Source organism: Molothrus ater, chromosome Z, assembly GCF_012460135.2.
Source record: "Molothrus ater isolate BHLD 08-10-18 breed brown headed cowbird chromosome Z, BPBGC_Mater_1.1, whole genome shotgun sequence".
NCBI classification, from domain to species: Eukaryota; Metazoa; Chordata; class Aves; order Passeriformes; family Icteridae; genus Molothrus; species Molothrus ater.
The window spans coordinates 19,270,955-19,283,041 of record NC_050511.2 but is presented as its reverse complement, the minus strand read 5'-3'; the positions used below and the strand labels follow the sequence as shown (position 1 = coordinate 19,283,041).

The following is a 12,087-nucleotide window of genomic DNA, read 5'->3' as shown; positions in this document are numbered from 1 at the left end:
ACAAAAAAAACTACCAAAAAACCTGCAAAGAAACAATAAAAGAAAAAAATTAAACTTCTTTTAGTGTCTGACACTGGCACAGTATTTAATAAGTCTGCTGTCAAGACTTCCATGTTACAATTTCATCAAAGAGTACATGGACAGGGTGTAACCAATTAAATGTCTGCTATTGTCTGGTGGTCAGCAAGAAGCTAATTCTTCCCCTTTTTGGAACCAAGTCATTTGGTGGGTGTTCTAGTGCTGGTGTTCTAAAGAAACCTGTTTTTTTTTAAGCAATCAGTTCTTCCTCAATCAGGAAGTTAAACGGGCTAAAGCCTGCTTCAGTTAGGAGTAAGAAGCTCTTACCATGCATGAGTGGATGATGACAATGGGAAGCATCATGAAAGTATAAAATACAGTACAGATGTCATAGTGGCTGGCAGTAGAATAAGGCAACTATAATACTAATATCGTTGCTCTTGTCCAAACTTTAATATATTCCAAGGGAAAAGATTTTATTATATTTGGCACATATAGTCCTTTGGTCGTGTGCTCTCAGTTGTAGCTTCTGGTCACTCATATAAGTGGAAAACTAATTGGACCATGAAGTTTAACTAAGCAGAATTTTAGAGACTATGGTATTAAATATACATCATGCATATTGATTTGTTCCTTGTCTTTAATGATAATTAGCAATGGCTCTCTGTTGTGCTGGTTTTGTTAGAGTACTAAGATGCTGTATTGTATTCCTTTTTGTATTAAGATAGTTAGCTGTGATAGCAATTTTAAAAATAATTATATTTGGTTTTGTGGTCTTGCTTACACAGTAAATTGTTTTTTCACACTGGTTTTGAGATGCATCTCTTTCTTCTCTTCAGTTACTAAAGCTGAAATAATGGGTGTAGGAAGAAAATTCTTGTCTATGGGTGTGGTCCTGGAATTAGAAATTCATTAATCTGCAACAGCAAAGGATTTTTGTGGTAGCTATCCCACACACAGGTAGATGATTGACAAAGTTGCTGATTTAAGGTGTTTTTAATATTGTTTTTCCCCTCCTGCTTAGTGATTGCAAAAGTAATCCAAAATTAATGAATTTTTCAAAAGATGTAAAGTTAATCTTTGCCCCTTTTTTCCTCCAGTTTCTTATGTCAGGCTGGGCCACAGGATACTCATTCCGGTGTGATATTGTTGACTACTCGAGGTCACCAACAGCTCTAAGAGTAAGTTGCCAAAGACAAAGGTGAACTGTTATCATAGAACAATAGAATTGTTTGGGGTGGAAGCGACCTTGGAGATCTTCTAGTTCCAATGCCCCTGATATGAGCAAGGACAACTTCCACTAGACCAAGTTGTTCAAAGTAGTGTGTTATACATTTACTTTAGTTTTAGAAATGCTTTTTGAGCAGCCTGCTTTTTCAATGCACTCTTGCAGAGTGGAATGCACTAAATGGAAATACCCTCTTGCATAATGTAGAGCACGTGAGTTAACTGGAGGGATGGTTGGTTGATTGGTTGGATAAAGAAAGAGGCAAGGAATTAATTGGTTTGTTTTTGTTGGTTTCAAAATTCCTTAAGTTTAAAGAAAAAATAGTCAACCTATACATTTAAATATTTCTGTCAAACTTGGAACATCACTTGGCCAATACTTTCCTTTATATAGATACTCATCTGTCCCGCTATGACTTTTATGGATTGACAATTTGATTTTTTATTCTTGCAGATGGTGCGAACTTGTTGGCTTTACTTCTTTTCCAAGTTCATTGAATTATTAGACACTGTAAGTATTTGTAGCCTAATAAAAGAAGTGGTTCTGTTTTCTTTTCACAGGAGAAGAACTGGTACTGTTCAGAGCTTAGGATATAAGTTGCTTTTTATTTAATCCTCCAATCTTCAATTATTAGAATACCATCACAATGTTTACCCCTCTTGTCTCTTTGTATCTCACTGTCTTTTTAGCACTGTTCTTCCTTCATTATCAGGAAAAATGTTAATGAGGGAACAACAGTATTTAGGAAGTCTGGATAATTTGTCTAACAGTTGAATACACTAATCTGTTATGCTTGTCTCAACACTACAGATAAAAACCAGTTGATGACGCTGAATATTTTTTCACATCATCTTCAGATTTTATCTTCCCCATTCATATCATCAGCAGCTCTGAATGCAGGACAAAATTGCCATACCTACTTGCTCTAAATTCCTGAGATTGTCTTGAGTGTTGGGATTATAGAGATGTTTGATGTCAGGCCGGCACTCTAACCTGTTTCAAGCAAAGTCTGAGCAGCAATGCATTGAAGCAGAATGCAGACCTCGCTCAGCACTAGCAGCCATTTTCCCAAGACTGGCACCAGATAGGACTGACTGTGGTATTTTCAAAACAGCTTCTGAGTGTTGGAAGTAGCTGCAGTTTTTGCTCTGTTGTTTGAGATGCAGTAGTGATGGTTCAGGAGCTGACTCATGAGCAGTGAGGATGTTCTACATCCTCTGAGCAAAGCTGGCCGTCTGACTTTTCATCTGCAAACGTTCATGATTCAACACTGGGAGATCTTACTGACTAAACCAAATGGAATGGTAATGGAAGTGTCAGGAATGCTAAAACTGGAAAATCCTGACATGTATATTCCTCTATTTGCCTTTATTCCCCACAGGTTATATTGCTCCTTTTTAATTAGTCACAAGCCTAATTTAAAAAAAAATTGTTTTGTTTGAATACACACAACTAGGCACTTTTTTCTCATCAGCTTTTTTGTTTTATTGCAAAGGTGAATTCTTAGCTGTATTTAAATCAGCTGATTTCAGATGTTTTCTCTGGCACATGAGACTTCTTCTGTGTTTGTTTGCTTGCCATCTGATACTACCCTTTCCATGACCTGATTTCTTACATTTTTTTTGCTGTCTTCCCTTAACATTTCCCTTGATGCCTGCCCTTTAAAATGGAGCCTTTCAATATCATTTAAGAATACCTACATATATTTTGTACAATTTTAATGTTTTCCAATGGTAGCTAAGTCAGAGTTCATAATAAAGTGCTATTTCTCTAACAGAGTTTTTTCTACTGTTAGTCCTTCAGGTAATTTTCTCAAATGGCCTTTCATTAATGGTTCAGGGGCTTAAAATCTGATGCTTGCAGAGACTTCTCAGTCCAGGCAAGTCCATCTTACATGGTTTATTGCACATGTAGGTGATGTCTCTACCTTTGACATTTGGTTTCAAAGCTTGCCTTGGCTTTTGACATTTCACAGGTGGATTTTACTTATCGGTTTTAAGTTTTTTTGGAAACTAGTTTGCATAGCCAGACAGTTGCTCAGTTTTCCTTCTTCTCCCAACACTATAACTGTGAAGAACTTTTAAATTTACAGTAGTGAGCAACCAGCAGTGATGTGTATATCTTTCTTTAAATATGTTGGACTTGATTATCTTCTGTAACATTCTGATAATTAAAAATCTGTTTCAGATATTTTTTGTGCTCCGTAAGAAAAACAACCAAGTTACATTCCTGCATGTCTTTCATCATTCCATCATGCCATGGACCTGGTGGTTTGGAGTCAAATTTGCTGCAGGTACGGAGAGAGAGTGGAGTTTAGGTTGAACGTATCTTCTGGTAGTGAAAGTTACCTATGGTAGACAAAAAAAAAAAAAAAAAGAGAATTACACACCTTGGAAACACCAGTGTTTTTAAATTTAGACTTCTGCAGTATTTTTTGGAACAAGTGAGATCACCATAATTATTTAAATGGGTGGGGATTACTAGTTTTTTCTATTTGACAGCATTTTGTTCAGTGTTGATTTCTCATGGGGAGAAGAGGTGCAGAGAAGAGAGTTGGGTACAAGCAAAAAACATTAGATGAAAAAGAGAAGTCATTGAAAAATCATAAGTGCTAGGGGAGATACGTGAAGTAAATAACTCTGTTGAAACTGCTTCAATGTCAGAACCCCTTCAACCCCTACAATGTTAGAATGGAGTTGGAGGGGAGGACTATGTTCATTTTTTTTCCTGTTTGAGAAATTACTTGGTCTTTGTTGCACTTTCTTTTACTGGCTTTAGGTGCATGTGTGGGATTTATATACACCTGATACTTCAGCTTTCATAAAACTACAGAAATATTTTCTGGACCTTCTTTATTAAAGAAACATATTTGAATTGTTTTGAATTTAAATTCTTTGACCACTATCAGCTTACCTTCATTTTTTCCTTTCCTGCTCAGTGTGTCTTTGCATGCATTTTTCTGTGCCACATTACCAGTGTGCACCACTAATAAATACAACTTGCCATGAGAATACTCTGAAAAGCACAGAGTGGAGAAATGCACAGGCATTTATGAATCCATTTCTGGGACAGCTTAGGCTTTTTCAGGATATTCTACTGAGAAATAGTGGGGTTTCATACATGTTTACCTAGAAATATGTTTTGTGGTTTTTTCTTTTTTTGTCCCAGAAAATTTGTCATGAATTGATTAAGCAGTTATTCCATTGTCTTTCAGTCTGATCTGTTAGTGTCTATTTTATGTCTGTTTTTTTTTTCTGGAGTGGTCCAGAAAGCACTCTAGAAAATTTGTACATCTTTTGAACTTTTCCAGTGTGCAGCTTTTCCTTGTGTATAAATGGATATACCTCTGTTGTATTTGTTGAGTTTCTGTTATTAGGAAAGTGCTGAATTGATTACGTATTTCTCAAATCTTACTGAGTGACTGGTATTAAGTTAATAATAAAACTGTGAATGGTTGTCTCAGCATACACCCCAGTGTGTTTATAGGTCTGCAGAGGGAAACCTGCAGCAAATAACAGTTCCTCCTCTTCAACCTTGAAAATTTTCCACTTATAGGTGATTAACTTTCTCCTTTTTATCTGGACGTTGGATCAGTATACCAGCTACAGGCTTCTGATTTTGCATCAGATTCAAATTTCCCATGTGATAATTTGACAAATACTTTCAGCAAAGTGTGTAAGAATTGTTTTGTCCCCTGCTAGTAATAGTCTCTCATATTTATGCAGAGCTATGTGTATTCCAAAAACTCAGTTGCTTATCTTTACATTTATCTTTCCAAATACTCTTGTTTGATAAGTTGAATTTTTTTCCCAAGAATTTCAGTCCTGCTGATGTTTCCTTTGTATTCAGTTTCATCAGTGCTTGTCCTTCTAAACAGCAGCATCTGTAAAGTTTTCAACCTGTTTGTAAAATACCAACAGTTATGGATGGAGTTGCTATTTTTTCTCTGATCTGATATAAATAGAGAATTATAAAATGATGCTTAGTGTTATTTTTTGGAGCATAATTTTGTACTGTTGTGTAGGTTCCTTTTTTCTCTCCTTTAGCTATTTATTTTTTCTTCTGCATATTCGCTGCACAAGCCAAAAAAAGTATGTATATTTGAACTGTAAGAACATTCAAATTATTTTTAAAAATACAAATAGCTATGTTTCAAAGAAAGTTTGCAATCACAGCTGGAGGAGTTATGCCTTCTCAAGCTGGAAGATTAGTGTGAGCTACTAAAAACACAAAATATGTTTTATTTTTAATTAGAATGATTCTAAATGGGAAAATGGCACTCCTTTTCTCCTTTTTTCTCCTTTTTTCTCCTTTTTTCTCCTTTTTTCTCCTTTTTTCTCCTTTTTTCTCCTTTTCTTCTCCTTTTTTCTCCTTTTTTCTCCTTTTTTCTCCTTTTTTCTCCTTTTTTCTCCTTTTTTCTCCTTTTTTCTCCTTTTTTCTCCTTTTTTCTCCTTTTTTCTCCTTTTCTTCTCCTTTTCTCCTTTTCTTTTTGATGATCATTGTTTTCATGTCCATGTTTCTTTTAAAAATACTTTGCTGTCTGCTGCTTCTTGGATCATTTTTACTTCTAATTTCTTGCATTCATTAAAATAAAGCTACTTTGAGCAGGATCATGTAGCTCCATGGTTAATCCAATGAAAAAGGAAGTATTTCCCTACTTGTTCTTTGAAATGCTCATGTGTTAATGGTTTGTCATAAATTTATCCTGGAATGGGCCCTACTTAAGTTTCCCTTTGACTGTAAGTATGTTTTGAGATTGACAATGGATCTGTGAGACACTTGTCCATGATTATTAAAACTTACTGTCTGAAACTGTATATCATTCCCTGTGAATCTACAAATCTGTATTGAGAAGAGACTTATTACTTATCCTCTACAACTTTTTGAAGTTCATCATGATGTCTAGAAAGTAGGCAAAAAATAGGAGGAATGCTGTTTTGAATGTATCTCTATCAAATATAGGTTTTAATAAAAAAATGAAACCAAAGAACAAAAAATTCCACTAAACTGTTTTTACATGTAATTAGATCATCTGGGTTTTACTGCTGTTTTGGGAATGCTTAGATAAACTTTTTCTGAGACAAAAAACTACTGTGATCCATCAGAGCTGGTATCAACGCAATTCAGGTAAAATATCTTGCATGTTAGTCAAAGTCTAGGTTTGGTGGTACATGTTTTTCATACCCTGGCTCAAGACAATCTGCTAGGACTTCAGTGGCTTTTTAAATACCTCCTGTATTACCTACTATAATACCTACTACTATGTCTTGTTTTTCTACAGGTGGTTTAGGAACATTTCATGCTTTGCTGAACTGTATTGTGCATGTTGTCATGTACACTTATTATGGAATCTGTTCTTTGGGACCAGCCTATCATAAATATTTGTGGTGGAAAAAGTACATGACAACTATACAACTTGTGAGTAACTGTCTTTGACATAAGCACCTCTCAAAAACCTAATTGCAGCTAACAGAGATTAAAAGCAATAAATTTGTCCTTTCAGTTATGCCCGTGTGTGGAGCTTACAGTTGGTATAAGATTTACTAATGTTTTAATTGAGGATAACAAAAGGTTTGAGCTCTCCACAGTAATATACTTATATCTGCCAACTTCAGCATTCACTGTAATCACAGATTTGGACAAATAAGCTTTTCAGTTTGCAGTACTTGGTAAATATATTTACAAGACTCATTGCTTGTATAAAAATTATTAAAATATAAATTTACACCAAGAAAATACAATTAATGTACAGAATACACATGTAAGTAGTAACTACATGTAACAAAGAAAGGGTAAAAGTATGTATTTACAACTTGATGTTCTTCCATAGAAAATGTTTGTGTTTAGAAAATTTACTTCTCTTTAATGGTCTCTCCAGAGCATTAGAATATACCCACTCTTGCAGTGTGGGTATATTAAGTGTTTTATCTGCTTTAGGTCACTTTCAAAAGGTTGCTCTTTTGAGTGCTTTTTCATGCCCACCTCATTTAATAGGTGAATTTTCAATGTTCAGTTTCTGGCTAAACAATTGGCTTAGAATGAGCAAAGATGCTGATGAAGGAGGTAAAGGAGCACCCTGTCTGCTTGCACCAGGGCTGGTTTTGGTAGAATAGTTCATGTAACCATGTGCAACTCCAAACAATGTAGCCTGAATATTTATAACTTGGTCTTTTTGACCTAGAGGCACCAGCAGTGAACTTTTAACTTGGAGTTCATGCGGAGTGTATTTTTGTCGCATACTAGTGTGCAGGGAAGGTGGGAATAATTGTTCCTTAACCCTGTAATGGTTACTTTCTTTTCTTTTTTTTTTCCTGGCTAATTTTTCTAAAGGAGCCTCCCATTTGTCACTGGACAAACACTGTCTGTCTCCTCCTTTTTTATCTGAACTGGCCAGGGTAGAATCCTAATCTATTTCAATGAGTTTCTTAGTTTGTCCCAGACTGTCTCTTCCTTTTTTCTGTAAACCTGTTTTTCAGTGGAATAATATTGTGGGGAGATGGTCTACAAAGGTGCATCTGTGTCATATTAGGAACTTGTATTGTTGTCCCTGTTGCTCCTTGCTTTCCACCCACTTCACCCCTACTATCTGTTTTTCAACAAACAAGCTATGCTGAAATTTTTTAAACTTCTATAGTAAGATTGTAATTTATTTTAAAAGAACTTATTTTCTTCACCTTTTTCCTCCAGGTCCAGTTTATTATGATTACAGTCCATATAGGACAAATCTACATCATGGATGATTGTCCGTACCAGTATCCAATTTTCATGTTTATTATCTGGCTTTACGGCTCCATGTTTTTGGTCTTGTTTCTCCACTTCTGGTACCATGCTTACACGAAGGGACAAAGACTGCCAAAAATGGCAAGAAATTGCATCAGCAAAGATCAGTGAAACAAATTCTTGTCTCTAAAACCAAAGAAGTCTATATGTCAATGGGGAAACTTGCACTACTTGACAATCAAGACATTTAGGTGCGCACACTACATGGTGTATATTTTGTATGTTTTCTTCCAAAACAGAATTTGTATTTTTACCATAAGTTATTTGGGATTCAGAACATGGGAGTGGGGAAGAACTGCGGATCTCTGATTAAAAAAGAAAGAGATCTCTATCTAGAAAATGCACAAAAATAAAGATAATTGGAAAAACTAAAATGTGTATGACAAGTACTGAGTACTTTGAACACACTTTGAGGGGGATAAAAAATACTTCACTTTTAATGTTGTAAGTTGCTAAGACTGTCAGCTGCATTTTATTATAATAATGATTCTTCAGTAAGTACTGTTTATAGAATCTAAGGCATATTAATATAGTTAATACATAAACATTGTTACATCTGTTTATAAACTGTATTACTTTAAAGGAAGGATTGTATGTTAATCTGTTAAAAAATAGCGTTTCATTTGAAGATCACAGATTTTTGGATATACTGTCTTTTACCAGGAGAACTGAATTCATTTCATGTTCTACTCAGTTGAACATTATCATAAATGTTGGAAAGCTACTAATATGGGGATTATCTGAATTGTCTTGTAGCATAGTGATCAAAACATCTTACTGATTTGTTCACTGTAGTAGCCAAATATTCTTATTATTCAGTGTGTCTATGGATATACCTTAAATTGCTAGCCTGTGCTGCTTGTGAAGTAGGGCTAAGTGGATTATGGAATCTTTTAATTCAATAGCCAAAATCTTAGTAGTCAAATGAAATGTAAAAAAAAGTTGATTTAATGATTTAAGCTGAAATGTTGCCTACCATGATTGTACTGTGCTCTACTTTCTTCCATTTCCATTATCTATTGAAATACATGTCTAGAAAGAGTTTGTGTCATCTTGTTTTTTTTATTATTACGTCTTGTTTTTATCAGCTAAAGGTTAGTTACTCCAGTTACCTTGTCTGGAACCAGGGAAAAAAAAATATGTGACATTCTCTGAGCTTCTGAAAGTGGGGCAGGCAGTGGTGACTGGGCATGGCTCCATTCTGTGTAGAATTACCCAGTATGTTGTTTCCAAGGTTAGATTGTTAGGGTCACATTTGTGTAGAAATCACAAGAACTTGCTATTTGCAAGTTGCGTTTGTACTGCATGAGTTTATTAAGGAATTGGTGCATGCAACAGACCTGGAAATGAGGAATTAAATGTGTTTAGATTAATGTTACCATTAAAGGTACTGTTTTCTACAACACTAGAAAAAAAGTAACTTGCAATATTTGCTTTTTACTTGATCTGATCTGTGGGATTTTCAAATACTCAAGACTTTGAGGCAGATTTTAATAGCCTCCCTGTTGCACAATTCCAAGAACATAAGCTTTGTTACCTGAACACTTTCATTTTACTGACATTTACAGTGCATTGTAAACGCTAAAGGAATGTAAATTTTAGGTTGGACATGAGTTGGAAATATTTTCTTTTGAGATTACATCAAGTTTTTTTAAGCAAATAAAAATAATTTATATTTATCTATTCACTATTTAATCCCTGTAGCTGTCAGCTCTCATGGCAGCTTGAAAGTAGATCTCAAAGTATTGGGATGACTTGAGGTTTAAATTGCAGCCCCTGAATTTTAGATGCTTGATGTTCAAATCATCAGCGTTCAGGTCCCAGCAGTTCATGTGGAGAGGTGCTCTATCACATGGTCCCAAACAGCTGCGATGCTGATCAGGCACCGCGCCTCTCTTTAGTGAGAAATGCAGTCCACCCCTGGTTCAAGTCTCAAGTCAGACAGCTCTGGGCTGTATGTATGTCCCTGGCCTCCAGTGTTAGGGGGGCTTTCCTTAAGGACAGAGGCCTATTGCTGTTTTTTTTCAAATAGCTGGAATGTTTTTTTTTTTTTCTTGTTTGATTTTTTTTTAATGCATATATATAAAAAATATTTATTACATAAGTAATGATGAAGGAAGTGGGGCATTACTGTTGGAGGAAGTGGGACAATTTGGTTCTTTTAGGCCTTCTAGAGCCTGTGCATTCAAATGTGTTTGGGAAATGCAGGCCTTATGAGGGAAAGGCTGTAATAGCTAGTCTGTGGTGAAAACTGGATAATAGTACCCTCTGCTTCTTGTGCAAGGAAGCAGGCGTTACTCTGTAGTCTTGCAGATGATTTCTGTGCTGGTAGGGAAAGTCCTAGTTATGGTCTCTGATTTTGCAATCATACCTCCTTCCCTGCTCATAAATATGGACGGAGAAATGCATCCTGCAGCTGGCTGTGCAGGGACAGGTACTTGTTTGTTGGTCTGGGAGCTAGATCTGCAACTGATTTTTCAAACTCACTTGGGCTTAAATAGGAGCTGAGACTATGCACAGTGAAAACTAAGGAGTGCTGCATGCGGACAGGTGCTGAGCAGAAAGGAGCCAGGAAAACTTCCAATTCCATCAGTTGTACACTAGCCAAAGGCTTCCAGAGTCAGTTGTTTGAGATTAAGAACTAATAAGCAGGGGCAGAAACTAGAGATGCTAATCATTCTGTGGGCTGTCAGCAAGTGCCGTGTCAGATTGCCACTGCATAATATCTTGCACAGTGGTTTAGTCTTCCGGGAATTATAAAGCATTTGGAGAGAGAGAATGCAGTGTTTCACAGTGAGTTGTGTGGATGCAGCCTAAGAGGATGCCAATGACATCAGCTCAAAACAAATCCTGTCCTCCTACACACAACGTGAGAATCACACAATCTTTATCTGAACCTAAAAACTGTGCATCTCATATATTTAAGTGTATACTTTCGAGTGAGGCTGGAAAGAGGAGTCCAACAGTCAGCTAAGTCATCCATGTTATGGTGAATGTTTACTGACAGTGAGGGGAATAAGGCAATAATTTTGTTTTCCTTAGACCTGGTGGGAAAGCAACACTGGTTGCTTTCAGTCACTTCTCCCCTGTGAGTCCTAAAAATTGGCAGAGATAGCTCATCTGTAATAGGTACCACAGGAGTTTCAGTTACATCCCTGCCCATGCAGGACAGGTGACTTGGTATCAAAATATCTGACCTTAAAATGGAGGTTTTCTATTTACTTTCCAAGTAACCCTTTTTAAAAAATACTCATAAAGAGCTAATATACAACAACTCAATGAGTTCTGTGGCACCAGCATCAACCCCTGTCATCTAATATCAAATATCAAATGTAATTGCAAGTAATTATCATCCCACATCCTGCCTGAATTCAAAACAAAATTCTTCAACAAAAAAACCGGATTGGAAACAATTTTAAAATATTGAAAATTGAGTGTTTGGAGGGGTTTTTTTAGGTTGATTTTTTTTTTTTTTTGGTTTTGTTTGTTTAATTAATGCCAATGCTGTGTTCTCTTTATCCAGGGCAGCAATTCACTGGCCAATGTTTTCCTGACATGGTTTAACTTGTTGCCACACACAAAATCGCCAAATGGGCCAGGTTGGAGGGGACTACAGCAGGCTACCTGGTCCAGCCTATCTACGCGAGTAGGGCCACCCTAGAGTACAGGACTGGCACAGGACTGAGTCCAGATGTTCCTGGAATCTCTCCACGAGGGAGGATCCAGAACGTCTCCGGGACATCTGTTCCAGTGCACAGTACCCGCACAGCAAAGAAGCTCCTCCTCATGTTCATGGGGAACTTCCAGTGCATCAATTTTCTGCCCGTTGTCTCTTGTCCTGCTGCCGGGCAACCCCGCACAGAGCCCGGCACCGCGCGGCCCCGCGGCACCTTCGCCCGCTGAGGCGCTCGGACGGGGCCGCCCCCCGCGGCCCGGGACGGGGCCCCACAGCGCCCCCTCGCGCTCGGCTCCCACCCCGCCCCGCCCCGCCAATCAAGCACGGCGCGGGCTCGTCACGTGCTGCGCCCACCACCCAATGGGCGAAGGCGGCGGCGCCCGGC

At 37.2% G+C, this 12,087-nt stretch overlaps 1 protein-coding gene across 1 annotated transcript in view; it reads left to right on the top strand.

Moving 5' to 3' along the window:
- Nucleotides 1–9,067, top strand: part of ELOVL7 (ELOVL fatty acid elongase 7) — a 31,880-nt gene extending 22,813 nt beyond the window's left edge. The window contains exons 4-8 of the mRNA XM_036403167.2: nt 1,119–1,199; nt 1,700–1,756; nt 3,434–3,539; nt 6,528–6,664; nt 7,934–9,067. Coding sequence (XP_036259060.1) covers nt 1,119–1,199; nt 1,700–1,756; nt 3,434–3,539; nt 6,528–6,664; nt 7,934–8,137 — 585 coding nt within the window. The 3' untranslated portion in view covers nt 8,138–9,067. The remainder of the gene's footprint in view (nt 1–1,118; nt 1,200–1,699; nt 1,757–3,433; nt 3,540–6,527; nt 6,665–7,933) is intronic.
- Nucleotides 9,068–12,087: the final 3,020 nt, after the last annotated feature.